The 26,442-nt window shown below is 32.1% G+C and overlaps 1 protein-coding gene and 1 pseudogene across 1 annotated transcript; one reads left to right on the forward strand and one right to left on the reverse strand.

The window, feature by feature from the left end:
- The first annotated feature begins 18,506 nt into the window (after nt 1-18,506).
- LOC141673029 (homeobox-leucine zipper protein PROTODERMAL FACTOR 2-like) lies at nt 18,507-20,964 on the forward strand (annotated as a pseudogene).
- Nucleotides 20,965-22,611: 1,647 nt separating this feature from the next.
- Nucleotides 22,612-24,036, reverse strand: LOC141672451 (vacuolar protein sorting-associated protein 28 homolog 2-like). The gene is made up of 2 exons (XM_074479056.1): nt 23,879-24,036; nt 22,612-23,608 (listed from the first exon to the last, which is right to left on the reverse strand). Exon 2 carries the CDS (start codon nt 23,500-23,502, stop codon nt 22,873-22,875), a length of 630 nt encoding a protein of 209 aa, XP_074335157.1. The 5' UTR covers nt 23,503-23,608; nt 23,879-24,036; the 3' UTR covers nt 22,612-22,872.
- Nucleotides 24,037-26,442: the final 2,406 nt, after the last annotated feature.

Here is a 26,442-nt window from a genome sequence, read left to right on the forward strand (position 1 = left end):
GGAAAATTAAAACAAAATATGATATATTAAATTAAAACAGAAAGTAACTAATAATCCTGAAAAGTTTCGATATTTTTAATCCTGAAAATGAAAATACTGAAAAGTCTGAAAATAAAACTAATAAGTTTTCTAATTTATTTAAACCAATTATAATGACTAGAGCTAGGACGGATGGCACTCATCACTCTCCCCACTGTCCCTCATTACCTGCGGAAAGGAAAATAATACGAGTGAGCCAAATACCCAGTACGAATATAACTGTAAATGAAAATCAGGTTTTATATAATGTATGAATAGTGCCTTACCAACACAGAGTGTTCAAATATAGACTGAAAGTGGAATGAAACAATATAAAGGAAAAATAGAAAAGCACGATAATAAGTGCACTGAATCAAAACAGAAGAACTATAAGGCTGAATCAAATAAGGTATGTATCGATAAGGGTCTCTTATACAAATATGTATTCGCACAAAGCGAAATACAAAATAGAGAATTCTTCTTCAATAATCTACGAGAAGAAAACACAAGAAATGCACAAAGCATTTATATAATACAGAGAATCCTTCTTCGGTAATCCAGAAGAAGAGAGCACACAATAGCGATCATGATCATTACACAATCTCATACCCTAGAGACGTGCTCGTATACTCACAGCACCGATACGAGTAAGTGTCGAGTTCACCAGACACACCGAACTCCATGAACTCGTCTGTGATTTAATCAAACAGATAGGTTTTAAGAGCCCAACACGTAGGTTTCAAAATATTGCCAAACTCATAGTAGAAACGGAACGGAACAAATACAATATCACAATATAATTATGAAACAGACGAAACAATAATAATAAATGAGTTGGCAATAATAACTACAAAAATAGGGAATATAAAATGAATAAAAGAATGTGTAATCAAAGTACACACTGAATACAAGGGTCACAAGTTTATAAAATTGACTCAACAATAAATATAGCGAGTACAAAGAAGACGAGTAAAGAATTTGAGCAAGCAATTAAATTTTGAAAGCACAAAAGGGTTTCAATTTATAAAATTGATGCAATAATATATTTAATAAATATTTTAATATTTAAAACGGGGAGAGAAAGGATTAATAATTTTCTACTCATAATTTTGAATATAAGAAAAGAGAAGGGATCCAAAAATTCTTATCACGAAATATACAGGAAGTGTAAAAGGATCACAATTTATAAATTTGATTCGATAAAATAGATTCAAAGAGAATTAATAAATTTAATTTAAAAGATGAGAACACGAATTCGTACCACGAAGTATATAACGATTAAAAGTGTAATTATAATCTGAGTCAAACATTATATAAATGAATGTTTATAAAATTTAAACTGAGAACATAATTGGGATCAGAATTTGTACCTTAATATAGCACCTAAATTAATCCCAAACTATCAAAAGTCCGCTAAGAGCACCAATCACGATCTAATCACAAAGTAATATAAATAAATTTAACACCCTTATTTCTGTGATAAATTATATGGCACACATTAAATAATTAATAAAATTAATTACATGCAACTTGTCAAATCATATTTATATAAATTAAGACACATGCACGCTTGCCAGGAAATATCAACAGGTTGCGAAATTAGTTTAACCAATTTATTTTACATAAAATAAACTCTAGCTAGTTTACATATTTGTACAAGCAGGGCAAGACTTGACACAAAGTTACATACAAACTAATATTACTTTAATATTGGAATTTTCTAAGAAACATATACATTAAATTAATGATTTTGCTTTAACAGGAAAAATCACATGCCTTGTTCATTCTTGACGTAAAAATAACAATAATTTTATTTTAATAATCTGACTCGAAATGCTATTTTAATAAAAAAAAATTATATAAATTTTCTTGCAAGACTCATGGTTGGCATATATATATATAGTGGAACTTTGAGATGAGATTAGCGAATAACTAATTGTTCTAGTTATTTCTCCATCAGTTGTTGGGATGACTCCAGACCATGTGAAAAGGGGAGTTATATTGTTAATGATGTCGTTTGATTCAGCTCATTTGATTAAAAATATGGTTGCGTAAGAGGCCTTGGCAGCGGTCCAGTGTGAGCTATGTATTATACAGGATATAATACCTTGTTAGGCCAATATGTGCCTTGGGTACCCTTTGTTTAGTTGGATATGCTTCAACATACCAGTGTTGCTCCGCGGCTGATCATCGACGGCAACACACCGTCGTTCGAAGATTCCAATCCAAAATATATATATATATGTTATTTATTATCTAAACTTATATCAGCTTTTGATATTGCTCAGGTATTGTTGTTTGGTTTTGTTCTTTGGATATATTGTTGTTGTCTTAAATCATAAGCTATAAACTGCTTGATGAGCATTTATTTCGCTCATACTTGTTTATTATTCTGATCTTTCAGTTAGCCCAGAGCAGGCCTGATATCCAGGTTTGATCAGAAGTCGTGTGCTTGTAAATAGTTGGCGTGTCTTTCCAGGTAGACAAAACTGTCTTGAGATGAACGGTTAGTATAGTGGTTTCTAATAAAATTTGAATAGTTATAAAACTAAATATACTTATGTGTTGTAATAACATTTGGTTTGTATTAGTGTCTGTTTCATACTATAACTTGTGATCGATCCAGTTGTATGCAAGAGGTCATATTTATTATTTTATGCCCCTATGCTTGTTATATTAAGGTTTATCGGTTGTAACTCCCAAATCTAGACTCCGGATTTGAGGGCGTTACAGGTTGGTATTAGAGCTACATGTTATGGTCACTGAAACAGGCTTAAGGTTGTCTTAAGTAAGTCATAGGAAGATCACATAAGATAAGCGCGTGTAGTTTAACTCTTATAGGGTTAAGTTTAGGGTGTTGGTTTGACCTATAGTTAAGTTTTCTGATTTCTTGTTTGGTATTTAGCTTGAGGCTTTTGTGCCGTTGCTTTGCTATTTTGTTGATTTCCAAGGATAGTAAGAAGTGATGAAAAAAGTGGGAAGATTGTGTTGCAACCTTATCCACCATTTGTTGGGGTATTTGAGATTTTTAAACAGGAGTCGGAAGGTTTGGTAAATTCTTTATTAATTTTCCTTGTGTTATTATTATTGGAGATCGTAAGCAAGATTATGTGATAATCATGCCGCATGTGTTAATATGGTAGCAAGTTTATGATATTTAGGAAAGGAGCTAATGTGTGAGAATTTTGACATGCTAAAAGATTGCTACATATATGACGCCATGTTTGACAGATTATTATATAAGTTGCTTGTTTTCTTACCTGAATAATGGCACCAAAGAGGAGGAGTAATTCAGGAGAGGATCTTACCGAAAGTCATACAAATCCAGCAATTGTCCAGATGTTGGAACTGATGTAGCAACAGATGTTGCATCTTACGCAACAACAGCAGTAGCAGCAATAAAAACAGCAGCAACTAGTAACGCCCAAATTTAGACTCCGGGTTTGAGGGCGTTACAATCGTTTTCAATATATCTTCATATTAATGATATTGGAACATATCAAGAAAACAGGTCTTTGAGCAAAAATTAGAAAAGTTTATAAAGTGCATTCTACTAAAGAGAAATGATATTCATATGCATTGTTTAATTTTCACTTGATCACAAATTTTGTTATCTCGAGAATTGTGGGTATTTTTGTCTAACAAAATGCCTGATAAATAAAGTTTTTAAAATCCTAACACTATGGGACAGGACTCATCCAATCCTGTTCCTGACCCAAGTGTTCATTTTTCTTCATTTAAATCGAAACACAAAATTACTTCTAGTTCTTCTCAAAAGGAATTAGTTGCAAAATCAAAGACAGTAGCTAAGTCTGATTTGTTTCCAAAAAAATCAGGTCTAATGGCTGTTTCACTGTCACCTATATCTTTGGAGCAACAAGGTGGAGTAAGGAAAAAAGTGTTCCATCAGTAACACGTAGGAAGAAGCTTGCAGAAAGAAAGAAAAGAAAAATTAGAACTAGTACTGAACTAGTTGATGAATCATCACACTCTGAAAGTGACAGTGATGGTCCAATTATTTTTAAGAAGCCTGCTAGACTAGTGGTGGTTACTGGTGTTAGTACAGGAGAAGATCAAAATTTGGTTGTAGCTGATAAACCTAAGAAAAGAAGATTAATGAAGTTAGTAGACAAGATTCACAAGGAACCAGACGGTCTACAAGGATTGGCTGATATCTGGATTAGGAATCTACAAATTCTTAAAAATCTTTGTCACATCCTGACAGGTCTCAAGCAAATCCTGACAAGTTTATGACAATTCTTGATCAGACAATTTCTACAACAAAAATAGCCAAGGAAGTTGAAATTGCTAAAGAAGTTGATCTACAGAAGTCTATCAAGAGGAAAGCAAATATTTCATCTATTTCTCAATCCAAGAATATCACACTTCAATCACTACAGACGGGGTACTGTACACAAGAACCATCTTCTCAAAGTGAAGATGCATCTGTTAAAGCCCCAGCTACACAAGAACCACCTGCTCAAAGTGTAGGTGCAATCATTTTCTCACATCTGACTATTCCTGACATTGCTCAAGGAAATTAAATTTATGTGGTTGATGACATCATGATGACAGTACAAGGCATGGAAGCTCATCAAAAGCACATTGTTGAATTGGATGTTATTATCCATGATCCTATCTTTGAGGGAAGCATACAAGAACCTTCAGTTCAAAGGGTTGAAGATGTTAGTGTTTGTGCCCTAGAGACAACACTATAATGTTTTAGATTCAGACATTAGGATTATTAATGTTTATGTTCTATCGATTATTCCCTTTATAATTTATTAATTCTTAATTTACTGTGATATAAATGTTAGATTAATAAATGTCCTTAAAATATGATATGCAATTCTATATCTCTAAGTACGTGACTTAGAAATGAGATTATGAGAATAGTATCAATATTCCTAAAGGTCCCTAGTCGAGTATTATTATTAAGGGACAATAATAATGCATTAAGACTGGTATATTTGTTGACAGATGATCACATCTCATTGATCATAGTTATAGTGATACTAAAGTTAAAAACACAGGCATATGTAAATGTACATGGTGCTGGACAGACCCGATGTGAGATTTTACATGTCTGTTGTGTCATAAGTAATTCTCACAGTGATAATGATGTAATGGTCCTTAGACCTGAAGTTATTATATTTCTATACGAGAATTAATATACATTGATTTCATTAAAAGTTTTCCCTGACCGGGTAATGATAAAAGTGGACACTGAGTATATTATGAATCGTATGAGAAATATGAATGATCTAGATGGGATTTAACCCTCCTATTTTAGGAGTGATATTATTGGTCTCTTGTGTGAGCTAGACTATGAAATGCGTAGCCACGCTCAAATATTGATTTGATATTATAGTCTACTCATTGATCAAAGAAACTTGGATTAAACTATGATGAGGATGACACATTACATGCCTCTAATTTAATCTATAATATTTGGTTAAAGGGATTATATTACATTGTACATTATTCACGAAAGGTTTAATCGATCACCGATTCAATTATTATTACTTGGGTAGCAATGATGTATTACTAGATGCCGCTCATTGTCTACGATTTTAAATTAGATTTAACATTCGTTACCAGCGTAATAATAACCTATAGGGGTCACACACTAAGAATGCTTGAAGGATTATTTAATTTAAATTGGATTTTAATTCTATTAAAGTAATTCGAATTATTTATAATATTAATTAAGTATGACTTAATTAATTAGATAAATATTGATATTCGAATTTACTAATATTAATTATAAAATTCATTTATTAAATTATTAAGTGTGGCTTAATTATTATACAAATAGAAATTTTGAATTAATAATAACTCTTAATTAGTTAAGAGTTATAATTCTTATTATACTCTCTATATAATATTTCTTGTGTGGCTGATTTTGTATGCAAGACTTTTACTAAAACCCTAGCCACCAAGGGAGAAGATGGAGAGAGCAAGAAAAAACGAGTTTGTTCTAGTACATATTTAATCCTTGCGTTCAAGCATTCGGGTGGATACCGATAGAGCGTAGATCGCCAGAGCAGGATGCGTGGTGATTGAACAAGTTTTGGATCTCCATTAGTCAACCAATGTGTAAAGCTTCTTAAGGTAAACAATCTGATCTACGAATTAAATTATCTATTTTTTGCATGAATCCTGCGGTGAGTTTCAAAAATTCTAATTTTTCACATTTTTAATTACTGTTTCCGTTGCATTTATATGCTCGAAACCCTTCAGAAGAAGCTTCTAAACCTCAAGTCACACAAGAACCAATAGTTCAAATTACTGTTGCAGACTTAGTATCAAATTCTACTAAGGGATCAATTTCTTACAAGCAGCACATTTCTGACACAAGCACAATTCCTGATGAAGTTGTTCCTGATTCAATAGATGTACTGATAACTTCTCAAGACAAGGTTAAAGCAATCTTGGTACAACCACTCAAGGCTATACCAATGGTTGATACTCCATAAGGTACAAATTCTCTAACTACTATTGTATTTGCTGATATGACTATAATTAGCCCTTCATAAAGGAATACCTCTAGTTATATGATTATAGACTACTCTTCTCAGCCACCTCTTATTTATATAGGACAAACTTTTCTAATCTTTTCATGTGAGACTCAGATAAAATATTTAGTGAAAAACAGAATTACAGAGAGGAAAGATCCTTACCTGGAAAAAGGAGAGGTAGATGAGAGACAAGATTTAGTTAATCTTTGTAAGGAAGCTCTGACTCTTAAAAGTCATGAGATGAGTGGAGTGAGAGGTGATGAGATCACTTTAAAAGAAAAGAGAGATTTAGGTACTCATGGTTCTTTTTCTTACAAGATCTACACAGGTAACTAAGCCTTCTAAGTTAAATCTTGATTTAAAACTCAAAGGCATAGTTTCTGATTCTACTGATTCTGATATTCCATCGAGATATTCTGGTGATCCAGATGATTCTGATGACTCTGATGATGATAATCATGATGATGCTATTTCGAAATCTAGTAATGAAGCATCTAAATTTTCTACTTTTGGTTCATCATCTGGTCATGCTGCAATTCTACAACCTCATAGGGCTTATGAATGGAATCATTCATGGAGATTACCAAGTGAAAAGATATCTATGGAATCTGCTCAAACTTTAGCTGATCATGTTGTTCAATTAGTTTCAAATACTGATATGAAATCATCTATCAAATCCACTACAGTTTTAGTCAAAAGACTGTATTATTCTTTCTCTGCATTCAAGAAAGATACTGTTAAAATCAGAGAAGAACTTGCTGATCTTTCCGTGACTTTGAAAGGTACAAACAAACAAAGTGGTTTGCTAAAGAGAATGTTTAGCTTGAAAGAAAAACAAGATCAAATGTCTGAAAAATTGATAGCTTTAAAAGCTAGTCAGATTACTATAAATTCCAAGTTGGATGCTATTTTCTCTCTTCTACGAAACCTAGATGCTAAAAAGGGGGAGATAGTATTACAGAAGATAAAATGTCAACATGAATCCGTTTTGAGGAGAAATACCAATTCTGATGATGATGGTGATAAAGAAGAAAAAGAGATATTTGATGCTATGAAAGTTGATACTGTGAAAGTTCAATCTGGAACTGGAATTCAAAGTCAAAAGAAGACACAGTCAACTCACGTCTCTAAGGATAGATCAGATAGATCTAACAAGGAAGCTGCTTTTGTTACTACTAGTTCAATTTTTGATTTCAAAGATACAAATTCTGATGATTTTCCTGACACTGAAAGAGTGATAGTGATTCCTGATTCTGTGAAGTCTAAAGAAGAAGAAATTTTATTTCGAATGGATTTACGAAAATTCTCTCTGCTTATGTTGAAGCTGTTAATGCTGAAAACTTCAAGGAAGAAGAAATTATTTCTGACAGAGAAGAAAGAGCTCAAGAAGGAAAAATCATAATAGTTGTTGATAAACAAGATCAAGAATATATGAATATGCTTAAAAGATCTAAAAGGAATAGATGGAGGAGTACAAATAAGAAGATGTTACAAGAAAAAGCAGAAAGGAGGGCTTAAGTATTTTCAAAGATAAAAAACAAATGCAAATGGAGAAAGGTTGATGATCTTAACTGTAATGATAAATTGAGTTTTACTCCTGGAGGAATAAGGTTGGATGTTTTACTTAGTTCTAATACCATGGGATATAAGAAATCATTGTTAGAACAAGCTAAGAAGCTGAAGTTGTTTGAACCATTCACAAGAGTTGGAATAGGATATCATAAAGCTGAAATTGTCAACTTAAAGTTATTGAACTTCACACTTGCTAATAGTTCAGATCAGGAAATAACTGCTGATCATTTGGATAGACTCGAAGCTGTGAAGATTATTCTTGATACTACAAAAGAATTGAAGTACATTCACTATTTGCTAAGAGTTGAAGATGAAACTTCTAGGTTATGGTCAAACATGATTCTTGCCAATATCAAAAGAAGGATACTAGATGATGGTCGATATTATTTCGGATCATATGTTCCTAAATACATAAATTTCAGAGGGCGAGAAGTCAACATGAAGAAAGGTGAAGCTGTCATTCAGAATATTCTTACTCAGACACATATAACTATGAATCCTGATGGAAGAAAAACTTGCTATATTTCTTTGGAAGACATGATGACATAAAGAGCACAAATCAGAAGTCTGAGGGCTGCTATCTATCAATTATCTGACATAACAGAATATGAAAAGAATTTGAAGATCAAGTTAGAAGATATTCTCTGTAAAAAGATTGATGACAATGTTAAAACTTTTGTTCAGAGATACTGCGGAGTCTATCAAGAAATATTAAGATCTACATCTGAAATAAAGTAAACTTTACACTACTTATTTTGTCTATCTGGTTTTTGGCACTAGACAATTCTATTGGAATTTATACTTATTCTGCAAAGAATAAATTGGGGGAGATTGTTGGAAATTGGCGAAGTCGAAGATCATAATTTATGTCACAATCAGGATATGATCAACTGTTGTAATATGATTATCTGTTGAAAGTTTCGATATTATCCATTGATATATATGAATAATTGTCCATTGAAGCTAAAGCACTTATCCGTTGATCAAAGATATCCATTGAAGAATGAGGGATGATAAGTCATGACTGCGAGATAAATCAGAAGGTGCTAATTTATAGGATCGTAGTTGATTTAGATATGTAAAATATTAGAAGTACATTGTAACATATCTTGTAATTGATAGAGGACTGATTTGTAGCAGTGTAGCATATAGACACAAAATAGGTTATCACAATATAAGTGATAGAGCACAACTCGAGTATTCGTGTAACCTAGCATCTCTTAAGAATATTGTTCTTAAGAGAGTTCTATAACAGTTTATTAAAGATCAATATAAACTGTTATTTGATTCATCTGTTCTAACTTTACTTTTATAAACATCGATTTGTTTAGTAATTGTATCCAACCCCCCTTAAACAATTACTTTACTGGGCAACAGATACCCTCTTTTTCCCGGATGAGGTCGGCTTTCATCAAGGATCAGTGTTAAGTTCACTATTAGTTATAGTTATTTTGGATGTGATCACCCGTGATATCCAAACTAAGGTGTCACAGTGTATGATTTTTACTGATGAGTAGCAGAATCTAGTAATCATGTTAATATACACTTAGAGCAGTTGCGGGGATTTATTAAAGGTTAAGGGCTTGCGTTTGAGATGTTCTAAAACGGAATATTTTTGGGCTAATTTTAGTGAGGAAATTAATGAGGTAGATGGTGCAGTTTGTATCGCTGAAGACCGAGTTCCGTATCAAATCGTTATAAGAACCCAGGTTCGATCATCGAAATCTATATATGTTAATTATCATACTAAGGTCGGATGGCTTACATGCAAGGCTGCCACACAAATGTTATGTGATAAGAATGTAACTTTGAAGTGGAAGGGTAAATTCTATGGAATTGTTGTTAGACCGACATTATTATATGGTTCAGAATACTGGCCATTGAGGAAAGTGCAAGAGCGCCATTTAGAGACGGCAGAAATGAGTATGTTGTGATGGATGTGCAGTCATACAATAGCATATCATGCACAAAATGATAATTTTGACGAGTATTAGGTGTTGAGTCTATTTTAAAGAAGATACGGGAGGGTCGGTTAGGTATGAACATGTTCGTAGAGGGTGTGCTACAGGGGAAGAGAAAGAGAGGTAAACCACGTAGGACTTGGGCTAATCAATTAATTTTGAATATAGATGCTTTAAATCTCACATGTAACATAAAATTAGGCCAGGCTATTTGAAAATATGGATGGCAATTTGTACGGAACCGATGGATACCCGATCCATACCGATCCGATTGGGTTTTACCGAACCCGAATATTTCAGGTTTGGATTCGGGTTCGTGTTTGATTTTTAAACCCAAACCATTTTTGGGTCGGGTTTGGGTTTAAGGTATACCGTTTCGAACCTGATCCGAAAACCCGAAACCCATTTTGTTCTGACCCAAACCCGAGCCCGATCTGAAACTCGTGTTAATATATAATTAATATTTTGTATTTTATAAGTAGTAATATAATATATAATATAATATATTACTAATATTAGTACAAAAAATTATACTTTTTACAAACTATTACATTAAAGTCGTTTAAACATGCTTTCAGCGGTATGTTCAATACAAGTATACTAAAACTAACCGACCAAACGAAACCATGTTTTGCTTATAACACGGACTGATCATAACATTTGTAATTTTATTATTTTATAAAAATAATATATTATTGAGATTAATGAAGTTAAAATATTTAAATATTATTTTGTATGTATTATATTATTGAAATATTCAAAATTTAGATAGTTAAAATCTGAAAAATTCCTTGCAGTTTTGAATTAGATCGCTACACGGGTGCAGAGTCAATTGGAAAGTAGAAGTCTTAAATAACAGTGGAATGTATGTGGATGATTTGATATTGTTTTTTAATAGCTTTTTTTTATCTTTTTTTAATTTATTAATTATTTTGTTATATTATAATTTGAATTACTATAATTAAATTTGGAAGTGTTTGGTTACCTACAAAAGAGGTAAAAGAAAGTTAAGTTCGATTAGAAATTAAGCTGGATAATAATTCATAGAATTTGTAGTTATATTAGATATATGATTTAATTTTTTAATTAAATTATATTTGGAATGTATCAACCGATCAAACGAAATTATGTTTCGCTTATAATAATATAATATACATAGATTGACCTTGGTCCAAACTCTCGCTGGATTGACTTTGGTCTAGACTTTTGCTAGCATATACTCCCTCTTTCCTGAATTGTATGAGCCACTTTGACTTGCACATCTTTTAAGAAATTTATGGTAGACTTCAATATTAACCACAAAAAGGAGATAATGGAAGTTAAAGTAAGTGTATTATATAAACTAGCATGATAGCCCGTGCAAAGCACGGGTTCCATTTAAATCGTATAATTTAACTATTTTGATTTTTGAAATAATAACTCGTGATTTTTAAAATATTTTACGTTATAAGTGTGATATATTTGACAAAACTTATTTTTTTTAAAAACTGATACATACTTTAATTTTTTTTTCTGAATTTCATATGTAATCATGGCAATATATTATAATTTAAAAATTTCAAAGAAATTTTTTATATCATTAAAAAAGATGTAACTTAAAAAGATTAAATGGTATTTTTTTTAAAATCTATCCAAGTAGAATAATATGTGTGGGTGTGTGTAAGTTCTCAAATTAAAATTAAGAACTAATCTTATACTCTTATTCTTTATACATATTTTTACTTAAACAACACATTCAAATATAATATACATTTCCACATTCATTCTCATGCATCCTCCATTTTTTATACCATTTTTGGCAATACAGTAGCATTATCATTACCTATCATACACTAGTACATCCTCATCATATATACACCATCCTCACTCCGCCATTCCTTCGTATGACTAAATCGATCGTTATTCTAAAAAAATACTTACAAACAAGTATGTCATTGAATTTCATGTACATTTCGTCCACACATCTGCAAGCCCATTCATCTCATTTTTCATCCGCTCACAATAGACATGAGTTTATAAAATTTCCAATAATGTTGTTTCACCTACTCTACCGTCGATAACACCATAATCAACACTTTCAAAAATTACCAAATTTTAGATGTGTAAACTTGTGGTAATTTGTGTTTCAAAATTTTAGTTATTTGGATTTCCACCTTCATCCTCATGCATCATCCATTTTCAGGAGTACAATGGCATTATTATTACATATCATACGCTCGAATATCCTCATCGTGTATACACCATCTACACTCAACCATTCTTTCGTAACACCAAATCGATCATCATTTGAGCAACTAATTCTTTTAGTAAAAATTTTAGTGGTTAGAGATATGAACCTAATTTTTCTCTAATACTAACGTCATGGGTTCAATCCTCATTACAAACATATTTTTTTCTTTATTAATGTAAAAAAGGGTGAATGGGTAATTTACCAAATAGCTTGAAAACTCATGTATATAAAATCATGTTGTCATACACTAAATATAATATATAGGCAACATAATTGATTCAATGAGATTTTAATTAATGGGGAAGAATAATTTAATCATTTTATATTTATTAAATTCAGAGAAAATATTATATTAAATGCAGGTGGTGAGTTTTTTGTGCATGTAGTTGATGAATTTGTGTATTATTAATTTTTTTTGGTGTAGTGGTTGGAGATGTGAACCTAATTCTTCTCTAATACTAAGGTCAAGGGTTGAATCCACCTTACAAACATATTCTTTTCCTTTTTTAATGTAATAAAGGGTAAATGGGTAATTTACTAAATAGGTTGAAAACTCGTGTTGGCCTATAATAAGTATAATAGATACTTCCTCCGTCCCTCCCAAATGTTTACATTTGAGTTGGACACAGAGTTTAAGAAAAATTATAAAATAGTTAAGGAAAGTTAAAAAATTGAGTAAAGTAGTGGGACCGATTAATATTATATGTGTAAAGTAGGTATGGTGGAGAGAATAGTGGATGTGGTTATTTTAAAAATTATAAAAACTTTACTATTTTTGGAAAATTTTGAAATGTAAACAATTGGAAGTGAGATCCCAAAAATAAAAGTGTAAACAAATGGGAGGGAGAGAAAGAGAGTAGATAGATAGATCTGTAGTTGGAAGAATTTTAAATAACGGTTTGTCTATTATAAAGGAAAGCTTCATTCTTTTTGAGAAATTCAAAAAAAATGTTGGGAGGAGTACTAGTATCGGCTATATCTCACTGATTAAATTATAATAAATTGAACTAAAATTAATAGATACTCCCTCTGTGCCATTGAATTCTATACGTTACTTTTCGGCACATTTTTCAATGCTCATTTAAAACAGAACTCCACAATATTTTTTTTAAAATTTTTTTTCTGTATAAAAGTTTCATGTTTAAACTTTTATTCAAAAAAAATGAAAAAAATAGTATCAAACTATACCTTATAAAACCCTCGAAATACGTGCAAATAGTAAACGTATATAATCGAACGGGACGGAGGGAGTACATTATCTTTTCAATTATACAATCTCTTAGATTTATTGCTATTTATTAATTTCATCATTTTTAATTGCAAAAATACAATTTTAAATGTGGTCGTTCGACTTTCAATCATTCCTTCATATTTCCGTTACCATCACCGTCGCCGTCTAGAGGTAATACTATCTAGTTTTAATTCTTTTAAATAAAGTTTATAAACATATCAAATAGTTTTCATTCTTTAATAAATTTTAATCGAGCGAAAATCGTGTTCAAAAATTTGGGAGAAACGGAGGATAAATCTTACCAACTTAGGTATCGGATAGGCTCATTTTGTTTTTTTTTGGTTCGAGAAATCATGCGCTCATTTTGTTATCATTGTAATTACTAGGGACTTTTTGCCCGCGCTACGCGCGCTCCATTTTTTTCAATTTTGAATTTTTTTCTTGAAGTTTGTAATTTTTATAACATAAACGGTTATCTTCTAGTTTTATTTAATTTATTTATTATAGTATTTTGAGTCATGTAACTTTTAGAATCAAACAACAGCAAGATAGCAATAGAACTACAAATGAGTAGGTCCAAAAAACTCAAGATATATAATTCAAGAGACATTTTTGTTCATATGAACTTTTCAGTAGCTAAGATGTCATAAGTTATGATAAGTATCAGTAGCCAAAACATGAGATAGTCATAATGTAACACCTTAATATGACTACAATATAGATTATATGTGGAACTATTTACTTTTATTAATGCCATAAATCTCAAGAGTGTTATTCGCAGGTTTATGATGCTCGGAGAAGAGCTTCTGAAAAGGGTGATGAGATCTGTTGAGAGAAAAAGTTATAAATTTTTCTATTGAATGAAGAAGATTGGTACCTTGGACTTTTTGTGAAGCGTAAGAAGTGAAAGGCTGACTATCAGCTTTCTCTATATCTGCAACTGACTTTTTGGACCTTCTCTTCACTATAAAGAATGCAACCACGGCTCCAACAACTAAAATGGATATGAAAATTTCTGCCACACCACCACCGCCTATAACTGATTTCTTGCTTCCACCATCTGATGAGTTATTATCACTTAGTTTTCTATTTCGGTTTTCACTATTGACTGGAGGAGTTCCGTGGAGGAGGTGGTGCAGGTCCTGAACTCCAAGAGTTACCCTCTCTCCTGTTACAATATCATGCATATACTCCTTAAATATAAAATATCTACTTGGCACATAATATAATCGGGAAACTAATGTGACAAATACTTACTGAATAATGCTTTTTAGTGGATCAGGTTTCCAAACGCTAAAATGGTTATTTCCAACATTCCTGAATGTTTATTCATAATGAATTTGGTCAACATAGAGCTCGTAAGCAGATTTTTTGCTCATAAAAGTAACATAACCAGTTGTTTCATTCATACACAGGCGTAGTAACAATAGTAATTATAGAAACTCGCATAATAAGAGTACTAATATCGTAGAACAAAGATATTTAAAAAAATAAAATTCTTACTCGTCTTAATCAAATTATTCATTCATCATATCTGAAACAGCCAATTACTTGTGTATGTATTATCTGTCTTTCCGTTTAATATTTAAAGTACATAGATGTTCCTGCAGTTTAATGTTGTTAAAGAATTGGTGAGTAGAGTGAAAACAATTTTATCCAAAAATGAAAGAAAAAAACTGTTACCAATATTGACGATGCCTTAACACAACACCAGCAATGTCCAACTTGTGCATTCCTTACATGATTGTCAAAGTGCGGAGATGACACTACACTTAATGTCACTAACGATACAGTTCTGCAAATACCTGACAATGATTTTACTTTATTATCAGAAGATATAGAAGATAAAATACATCAGGGTAATAAAATAAATGACAACTGATATTGAAGTGTTTTTCAAGAATTTTATTACCTGAGCCAGCCTCCCTTAAAACAACTTTCCGGTCACCGGTATATTTGTTCAAATACTACTGCTTGCAATTGCATTTGGTTCAAGACAAACTCTACTGAAATAAAATTACTGGATTTTAAAACTAATTTTATAATGTAATTCTGAGCTTAAAAATCATCTCAAACATGTTATTTTAAATTTTCAACCACAAATGAAGAATATATTGGTGAACAATTATAAAGACAAACACATATGAAACGAACATATAGAAACACACTGCTCATAGAAATACATACTGATTAACAAACCTCTATTGGAATTTTCATCAAACATGTGTGCTGCATAATAAAAAAATAAAAAATAAAACATATCAACAAATAACTACAAATATTGTCAGAGAAATAAATGAGATACAAAAATCAGTCTCATTATTAAGTAACTCGGGAACATATATACCTGATTTCGTAGAACCTGAATCCTAAGAATTTGTTTATCGTAACCAAACGATTCTTCTTCGCCATTATAATACACCATCATCTAAAAAAACGAAAAGAATGATAAGAGCTTTGGAGATGAAGACATAACAATGTCTTATTAATTAACATAAAAAATAAATGGATAAACATATATAAAACAAACAAATCGTGCATATATGATAATAAAGAGAAAAGAAGATAGAATCCATGGATATAATACAGAACTATAAAGAGAAAAGAAGATAGGAAAATATATTGAACTGATTGTAATGCAGTCGACAGAGCAATGGAACGAAGGCGACGATGATGGCCAGGGTTAAGAGATCATGTTTTGAAAGAATAAATTTCAGAAAAGGAAATCAATAATTATCATTAAATTAGTGTTGTAACAGATGTGCGAAAGTCATGCAAATCTTTCTTTAGATAAGATGTTTAAATTTTAAAATTCAAAAAATTTCCATGTTTAGTGTTTTGATGGATAAAAAAAATGGGTAAACTTATATGGATATATAAATTTTATACTTAATATGGGTCATGGATAAATTTATTTACCCATTGGGTAAATTTTGTGGATATATCCATGGATCTAGTGATTTTATACTTAATATGGGTTATGGGTACCCATTTAAAAAATGGGTAAATTAAGGAGTAGTCATTACGAATATATAGATATAGATATAGAACCATTGAAAAATAATTAAAATAATGTAAAAATGGAACCATTGAAAAATAATTTTTGTAATACTAAAATTACAAAAAAGAAAGAGTAAAAGAGACGACATATCAAATCAATACAAAAAATTATACTAAAATTACAAAAAAATAGTAAAAAGTCGAATAAAAAGAAAAAAAAATTGAAAATAGAAGAATGAGAGAAATAAATGTCTGATATAATTTGAAATAGTGGTTTTTGAAGGTAGATATATTTGAATAGATAGTTTTATCGTATTCGTGGCTAAAATTGTGGATCTTGAGTAACACATATAATATTAATTGGGTAATTTGATTGGATATGAGATAATTAAGAAAATTTGAATTTCAAAAAAAAAATAATTGAATGTGTAAATAAAGAATGAGAGAGAATAAGGAAACTAATAATTATCATTGAATTAGTGTTGTAACATATGTGAGAAAATCATGCAAATCTTTCCTTAGATAAGATGTTTAAATTTTAAAATTCAAAAAAAAAATGTACTAATCAGTTGCTACAATTAGGGGGGTCTAGCTGTATAATAGGTTAGTTTGTATATGGGTTATAAAATATTTAAATCTTAAAAGATCCATGAATATGTGTATAATATAATGTTTTATGTGTAAAAAAAATAAATGGGTCATGGATAGTGGGTCATGGGTAAATTTATGGGTAAATTTAGTGGGTAAATTCTAAATGGGCATTAGTAGCCTTTAAGATAATATAGATACACATATGAATATTGGGTCATATTACTATTGGAACCATTAGCCTAAGAACTCTTAGAATCTATACATCTTACGTAAGTTATATAAAAATTTTAAGCAGAACTCGCCTTATTTCGTATAAGTTACCTAAGATTTTCCGGTAGAACTGGCCTTATTTCGTAGTTTCATATTCTTTTTGTTGAACTTTATTTTTTGCATTGAACTTTATGTTTTCTATTGAAATTATGAGATATTTTAATAATTGAATTCAGAAAGTTCATTAAAAAATTAGGGTTCTGGTTTGTAGTATTAATTAGGATTTTCTATCAGAATTCGCTTTATTGTGTAGTAATAATATGCTATTTACGTAGAGTTCATGTGTAAAATATAACAATATTCTGCAGCAAAGTTCGCTTTATTCAGTATTAATATGCTATTTACGTAGAGTTCATGGGTAGAATCTTGCCTTGTAGTATTAATTAAGGTTTTGCAATAGAACTGCACATGCAAAATGTCGTGTTTATGTATTATATTTTGAAAATATTTTTAAGTATACACAGCAATATATATATATATATATATGTTTACATCTTGAGAGTATATTTAAAATTTAGGGTTCTGCAGGCAGAATTCGCATTGTTCTAAGATTCTATTTTAAGGATTGGTTCTAACTTGAGCGTATCATACACATATTGAATAAAAAAAATGAAAATTAACAACCGATTATAGAAAAAAAAAAATGATGGTCGATGGTTGCACCGTCGCAGGCCATCGACTTCTATTTTAATTGATTAATAAGAAAAATGTAGTACGAATAAATTAATTCATAATATTTTTTTGTATGTAAAGGATTTTATTCTAGTGGAGTTGTATTAGTTCGATTTTATTAGTACTTTTTTTTTATAGTAGGTAACCCTGCACTGGGTAAATCCTACCTGTGACCAAGAGCATTGTTTTCCTCTCTTTAACCAACCGAGCCAACTCTTGCGGGCGATTTTATTAGTACTTCAAAGTATCTTGATTGTGTAATTGAAAATTAGTATTTTCAAAAAATTTCTTTTGTAGATTAGGATGTTTATCAAATATTTTCATTTTTTAGAATTAAATATCTGCTTTTTGGAAATCATATTGCATAGACATTGTGGAAATTCCTGTTCCAGGGATCGATCTTGAACATGAGTTCAAGCATAAAGATGTATGGAGCTGGGCCAAGTGAGGCTGCTAAACGCTCGATGGCTGAGCTAGCTGTTGCACCCATGGAGGAGCTAGTTAGGATGGCTAAAGGTGAAGCGCCCTGGATTCGGAGCACAGACAATAGTATCCAGTGTTTGAGTGAAGATGAGTACTTGCGTAATTTCCCTGGAGGAATTGGACCGAAAGACATGGAACTGAAATCTGAGGCATCACGAGACTCGACAGTTATTATCATGGATGATATCAAACTTGTGGAAATCATGATGGATGTGGTATGCACTATTTGTATTTTTTTGGTAGTGCAATATGTACATTATATGCTAAATTAGCTTTCTGATCATCAGAACCAATGGTCAGCTATGTTTTCTGGTATCGATTCACAAGCAATGACCATTGAAGTTATTCAGCTGGTGTGGCTGGAAACTATGATGGAGCCTTACAATTGTTATGAATATATTTTGTACATAAGCTTTGGTTTGAAAATTAATTATCTATAATAAGATACCGCAACATCATTACATGTGCATTGATTAACTACAAGTTTGCTTATTAAATCTGATATATTAACATGATAAGCTTCTCCAGATGACAGCTGAGTTTCAGGTTCCGTCACCATTTGTTCCCACTCGGAATCACTACTTTGTAAGGTATTGCAAACAGCTGGACAATGGAACATGGGTAGTTGCTGATGTTTCCCAATGCAGAAAAAGGCCATCGGGCTGTTTGATCCAGAAATGGCCTGATGGTTACTCTAAAGTACAAAGTTCTCTTTTGTTATTTTTCTTGTATCATGATGAACACAGTGTACATTTAAAAAAAAAAAAAAACTTTCCCAGGTTACATGGGTTGAACATGTGAAAGTAGACGTTAGAGCTGTTCACGATATGTACAAACCAGTAAACCACTACTTAACTCAGGTCTTGCTTTCGGTGCAAAACGCTGGGTAAAAACACTAGTAAGGCAATGGGAACGCCTTAACCGTGCCATGGAAAACATTCCAGCAGCAGGAGATGGGGAAGGTACATCAGACATTCCATACTTTCTTTCTCTCCCTAGGTAAATCGCAAGCCATGCATGTGTGGGGAGATGAATAGTATTTAATTGTATTTATATGCTATTGGAAACAGTGATATAATAACTCCAGAAGGGAGAAAGAATATGCTATTGATGATGTACTAACGCGTTGACCAGAAGAAATATAGATGATCCTCCTGGCAGTTCTTCTGGTACTATCGCGAGCGCTGCAACTTCTTTCAGGATTCCTGTTCCTCCTAAAGAGATGTTTGATTTCCTCAGAGACGCTAATTCCAGAGGCGAGGTAAGAAAAATATCTATTTCGTTTCCTTTTAATTTATTTTTATCTGCTACTATAGATTAAGAAAGGAACACAACTTCAATGCATATTAGTTTTAGTATAAAACGAAAAATACACTGGCAGTCTTGTTGGACAGATTCCATAAAGCAAAGGTTAAGGAACTGTATATGCAACATCTGAAAACGGATTTTAACTGTTTAGGATTATAATCTCCTACTTATTACCATTATTCGTAGTAAAAAAGTCTATTTGCAATACTTGTGTTGCTTATCCTAGAAATGAAATAAAATTTCCCATACTTGACTAAATTACCCTGTGTCGACAGTGGGACATCTTTGCAACCACGGATTAGTGCAGGAAATGGCACAAATTGCTAATTATGGCTATCCTGGAAACTGTCTCCTTGTTACGTCTTCCTAATGTAAGTTAATTCATTACCTTTATCGCCTGTTATTATGTTCCATATATAACATACTAAAACTGCACATACATATATATAGAGAGCAAATTCAAGCCAAAGCAACCAATTTTTGGTACAAGAGAGTTGTGCAGATTCAACTGGATCATATGTAATATATGCTTCAGTTGAAATTGCTGAAATGAATGTGGTCTTGAGTGGAGGCGATCCTGACTGTGTTGCTCTGCTTCCATCTGGAATTGCTATTCATCCTGATGGTCCTGGAAAGAACGTAAGAGGAATTCTAGAGGCTGGGTCTGGTGGATCCCTTCTGACTCTTGCGTTTCAGGCTCTAGTTGATTCAAAATACCACGATGGAGCGGTGTCAAATTTAACCACTCTTGTCAAATACACAGCATACAGGATCAAAGTGGCTGTAGGGCATGATCCAGGCGTTGATGACCTAAGTTTCTTACATTAAAAGGTAAGGTTTTAAATATTTCTGAGGTTGGAAATATAATTACCTGGTACATGGATTCATGAATGTTATGTTGACATACCTGTGTAATAAAACATCAAGTGTATATATATATCATGTTGGATCATCTACTTACCAATGCATTAACAATGTTTGCTAGAGTATGAATTTCATAAATAATAGTTTTGCTCCATCATTATACTGTTCAAATCATGTATGAGTCGTTTTCCATTCGATTTGCAGTTAGTAAAGGATCAAAAAGAAGAAGGGTTATGTAAGCTTCAATAAAAAATAAGACTCTGGAAACATGAAATTTAATAAAAATAATGGATTTCAGATAAAATTGAATATTATAATACCAACTTTACCCTTGATCAAAGGTTAGGGATGTAAAATGAAATTAACTCTTCTATTACTCCCTCTGTCCCTCCCATTTGTTTACACTTTCCTTTTTGGGATGTCCCATCCAATTGTTTACATTTCAAAACTTTCCAAAAATAGTAAAGTTTTTATAATTTTTAAATTAACTACATCCACTATTTTCCTCCACTATAACCACTTTATACATATAATATTAATAGGTCCCACTACTTTACTCATTTTTTCAACTTTTCTCCACTACTTTATCATTTTTCTTAAACTCCGCGCCCCACCCAAATGTAAACATTTGGGAGGGACGGAGGGAGTACTTTTTAATTATCCAATTATGACACGACTGAATCCAGAGTTTGATATATGCTATCCAAATTTCCAAACAAACTCTGGGACTTGTATTGGTTTAAAAGCACTGGTCTTAGGGGTAAAAATAAATATTAAAAAAAACCTTTGTTCTTTTTACAAACAGTGCAAACATGCACACCAGATCTTAGGCATAACACGTCTGATCAACACCCATGATACTTCTACCAAAAAATCAGCAAAGGTCCAATGTGGAGAGAGCTTGGCAGGCAGGATATGTTATCAAGTTTAATATCATTAACATAAAGAAGACAATACACATCAAAATAGAACCAGCACGATGCTTGTTTTACCCCTGGAATACTACCAAATTGATTCTACAAGCATACAGCAGGTGCAAGACTATGCAAGTAACTTTACCCTGCCACCAACCAGAATTACCCAATAAAACAGGCTCCTGCCAAGAGAATTGTTCTAAGGCTCAAAAGAAACATCAACCTTCGTACATAGATGACCCTGGAGCATCAATAGCATTTCCACAAGACCTTTTCCGAAGACAAAAATTCTGTACCAGCTAGTAGATATTCCAGAGGGCAACCATATAACAATAGGTAAAAAAACCACGAGGGCGAATAGGCAATCGTACCATCTCTCCTGTGCAGAGATGGTGCAATGTTCACTATATTGACCTCCTAAAGAGTGCAGTGCCCAGAGTGCAGACATGTTTACAACTTTAATTCAACCAAAGATCAGCAAACTCTAGCAAAAGTCATTTAAAATAAAGTTTGCAATAATTTAGCAACCAAATGAGCACAATTTTGGTTGAAACAGTAAACTGAGTTGTGTGCTTCACATGGACCGAAGCTTTAATCACCTATATTTGTTACTTCTATTCTCTACATAGAAGTACAAAGACATAGACAAAGACGGGGGCATTGAAATAAACAAAAAGGTAGTGTATGCTTGTATCATATGTTTGGCATAGTATGCACATTTACTCTGCCCAACATTGTACACTATGCCAAACATGACAAACAAAAATTTACATACTACTGAGAACAAAAACGGCATTAAAGTGCCATTTAGTCCCGCGCCTCTAAAATTCTGCATATTAGTAATTCTGCATATCAGTGACCAATGGGCTCGCAACCTAAGTAAATATAAGCACACACGTGTAGCGGTATAGGTAATCATAGTGCAAATACATATGAGCCAAGCAAAGATATGTTAGATGATTGTTTAGAGCAACGATTACCAAATCAAAAGGAAGTGGGATGAAAGCATAATTTAATGTCACACAATTACAAGAATATATATATTGTTCATACTAGACACTTTCGTCAATTAACAATCAGTAATTCATGTCAGCCACTTCTCAAGACCTCAAACATACCGAAGTTACAAAATCAGCCATCAATCTTCAAATTAATCACTAATGTGCAATCACAAAACGATATATAACATCAATGCAAGGGAAAATCCCACTTATTTACACCACACCCCACAGACAAACTAAGTCCCAGCTGAAGGCAATGCCGCCATGAAAGAGTTGTAAGACGACTCGAGATCAAAATGAAGCTGTCTCGCCTGCTGCTCCGTCAACTCATCCGATGCCCCCATCTTCACCAGCCTTCCAATCCACTCTTTCATCTTCGTCTTCCCCTCAAAATCAGGCCCCAACAATGTAAGCTTATTAAGCGAAGCTGACAAATCCGATAACAACGGATGAACCTGATCAACAGCCACCATATTCAGCTTCAACGAATCCATAGCCGTAATAAAATTCTGCACACACTCCGCGACTACACTAGCTGCAGCAGGCAACGACATTGCAACCGCCGCTCTGTGCTCCACCGTAGCAGGCACCCCGGACGTAACAAGCCGGTTAATAGCAGCAGGACAGTCCATTTTATACGTGTCGTGAAACTTCTCAATACTAGGAATACTATGCTTAAGTGCTGAAGATAAGGTCTTAAAATGAGCTATTAATTTCTGGCACTCAACTTCATACTCAGACGGCGAAATAATATCCCTAACATAGGCTTTTTCGAGCTTTTCAGTTGCTTTGATTATCGCAAACAACTCCCCAAAATTATCATACAGTTCTCTTTCTTGCTTATCATTCCATAGCTTTACATCCATTTCAATCAAATTCTACTTATATATAAAGATATCGATAAAATATAGGGTTTCAATTTACGAAAAATGGAGAAGAGACAGGGACACGCGCAGGATCGAGCCTTCTTTACTGAACAAAGATTCGGAAAATAACAATCAATCAGCTACAAAACAACAGGTATAGAAACATAAACACACACAAATTATCTAATAGACGTGAATTCAAAATCAGATTCGTTAGATAAACATGAATTGGGGAAAAAGGAATGTTTAACATGACCGTACAGAATATGTATGTAATGAAATAGGGGTGATTAGGGATATGAGGTGAATTAATGAAAAGGAGATGCAAAACGTGTGTATCTATACAAAATCGATTGAGAGAGAGAGAGAGACTTACGGAGAGAGATAGAGACAGAGAGAGAACGCGGTTTGTGAATAATGAGGGAGGGGGGTGTTGTGTTGCAGTTGCAGAGAGTATGAGAGGGTCGTTGGTACAATGTAGCTTGCTGACAGAGAGGTTGCGTGTGGGTTTATTCTCCCCCGTTGTGTTTACCGCTATGTAAAATATGTCACCTCACGTCACTTGCGCGTGTCTTCTTTATCACCCTTCACATGATCACATCTCTGCTGCCAACAAAGTTCCTAAATTTAAAAATTACTAGCATACATCCCGTGCGATGCACGGGTTCCCATTAATATTTTAAATTTTTATTTATTCGGTTTTATTATATTTTCAAAATATTTATATAAATATATAATGATTATAAATTTATAATAAAAATAATAGAATAACATGTAATCGTAATTTAGTAGAATAAATAGACTATTTCTAGTAGTTTAACAATTTAGTAGTTTAGCAGATATATAACACTATTATTTATATTTTTTAATAATATGATAAGTTGTATTCGTATTTTAGTAGGATAAGTATCCTATATTTAGTAGTAGTTTAATAATTTAGTAGTTTATTAGATATATAACACTATTTATCTATTTTTGTAATAATCAAAATTAGGGAATTATCGTTGAATCAAACCGTTGAACCAAATTATCTCTATTCCGGCTATTATAGTATAGTATAGATTATTATAGTGTTGTAAATAATGTGTTGTAAAATTTGAATTACTAGATAATTTATGACTTAATAAATGCACATATAAAGAGAGTGCAAGTTGAAAAGAGAATTATATTTCAAATATGTTTTTCAGTGTATATAATTTCAATAACTGAAGGTCCTATTGATACTTACATATTGATACTTACAAGAAGATAGAATATGATTACACGTATTACGAAAAGATAAGATATGATTTTAATCAAAATTCTTCCTTACTAAGTTTCTTCTCTGAGAACCTGTGCAAGTCTTCCTCGATAAGTTTTAATAGACTTTCTCGATAAGTTTTATGAGTCTTCTTGATTAAGTTTTGCAATCATTATTATATTATAACAACCCCTGATTGTCAAATGCGAATTTACTACAGAGATTAACTGCCTCGTTAAAACCTTGCAAGGAAAAATCCGGTGGGATAAAAACCTTAACAAAGGAAAAAGAGTATAGTCTCCCCCTGAATTTAACATCTCACACTTTGACATCTCCGCATAATATTATTTCGTAGCTTTCTAAATGTTGATGTGGGTAGTGACTTTGTAAGTAACTCATCAAGATTATCACATGAGCGCACTTGTTGGACATCAATATCATCATTTTCCTGTAGTTCATACGTATAGAAAAATTTGGTACGATATGTTTGGTTCGATCCCCTTTGATATATCCTTCCTTTAATTGTATGATACAAGCTGTATTATCTTCGAACAAAATTGTAGAATTGTCTGAAATACTTGATAATCCACACGATTCTCGAATATGTTGAATTACAGACCTTAGCCAAATGCATTCCCTACTTTGTTAGGTCTCAATGTGTTTGTAGAAGGGGGGTTGAATACAAACAGTACCGAATAATCGAATTAAAAGCGGAATAAAAATGTGAAACAAAATTTAAGTTAAATAAGAATATTATTAAACTTGAAAGGTGTTACAACAACTGTATCGATTACAAGGAATTAATCTCAAATTAATTATCACAAATTTAGAATAAATTCGACATGAACTTTTTCTATTTTTGCAATAATTGGAATCAAATGTTAAACGCGATTTAAGATTAAGTTCTAGGGATTTTGATCCGCTAGATTGTTACACAAGAACAAGATAAATAATTCTAGTGGTTTGGATTTAACTTTATAAACTAGAAATTTGATCTTGAAGTTTGCAGAGAAGATGAAATATTGTTCTGCTTCTTTTTCTTTTGTTCTCGGGTGTTGACTTATGTTTGATGTGTATTGGATGATGAATTCTGTTGCTTCTGCTTCTTTTTATCAAACAGCCGAATAGAATGAACTGCAATGACAATCCAATTAGCTCAGCAAGACAATCCATTTGAACTAGAAAGACTTTCGGTAGGACTATCAAATTTCCAGTAGAACTTTCGGCAAGACAATTGTTTGTACTAGCATGACTTTCGGTATGACTATTGATTGTCATACCGATTGTCGTATTAGTACAATCAGATTGTCTTGTTGAATTTAAATAGATTTTAATCCGATTTAAATTCTGAAAATCCTTAATATTAATTCTGAATTAATTAATCAATTAATTCAATTAATAAATAAATTAATCTTTTGCAGATATAATTTATTTTCTTAATTAAATTATATGACTTAATTAATTAATAGAGAATTAATACTAATCTTGAGCAGCAACCATTCTTCTGAATATCTTCTGAAAATCACTGAAAATTATGAATCAATTCCACCACTTCAATGTTGACACTCGATGTACTGTCTGGTTCATGAGTGACTAACTTCCGTGACATTTCTTCATATCTTGACTTTGACAACTTGATTTTCTTCAGATTAAATCCTTGTAATTAATTGATATTCTGACGAGATCTCTGTCACTTGATT

Source organism: Apium graveolens, chromosome 7, assembly GCF_009905375.1.
Source record: "Apium graveolens cultivar Ventura chromosome 7, ASM990537v1, whole genome shotgun sequence".
In the NCBI taxonomy this organism is placed as follows: Eukaryota; Viridiplantae; Streptophyta; class Magnoliopsida; order Apiales; family Apiaceae; genus Apium; species Apium graveolens.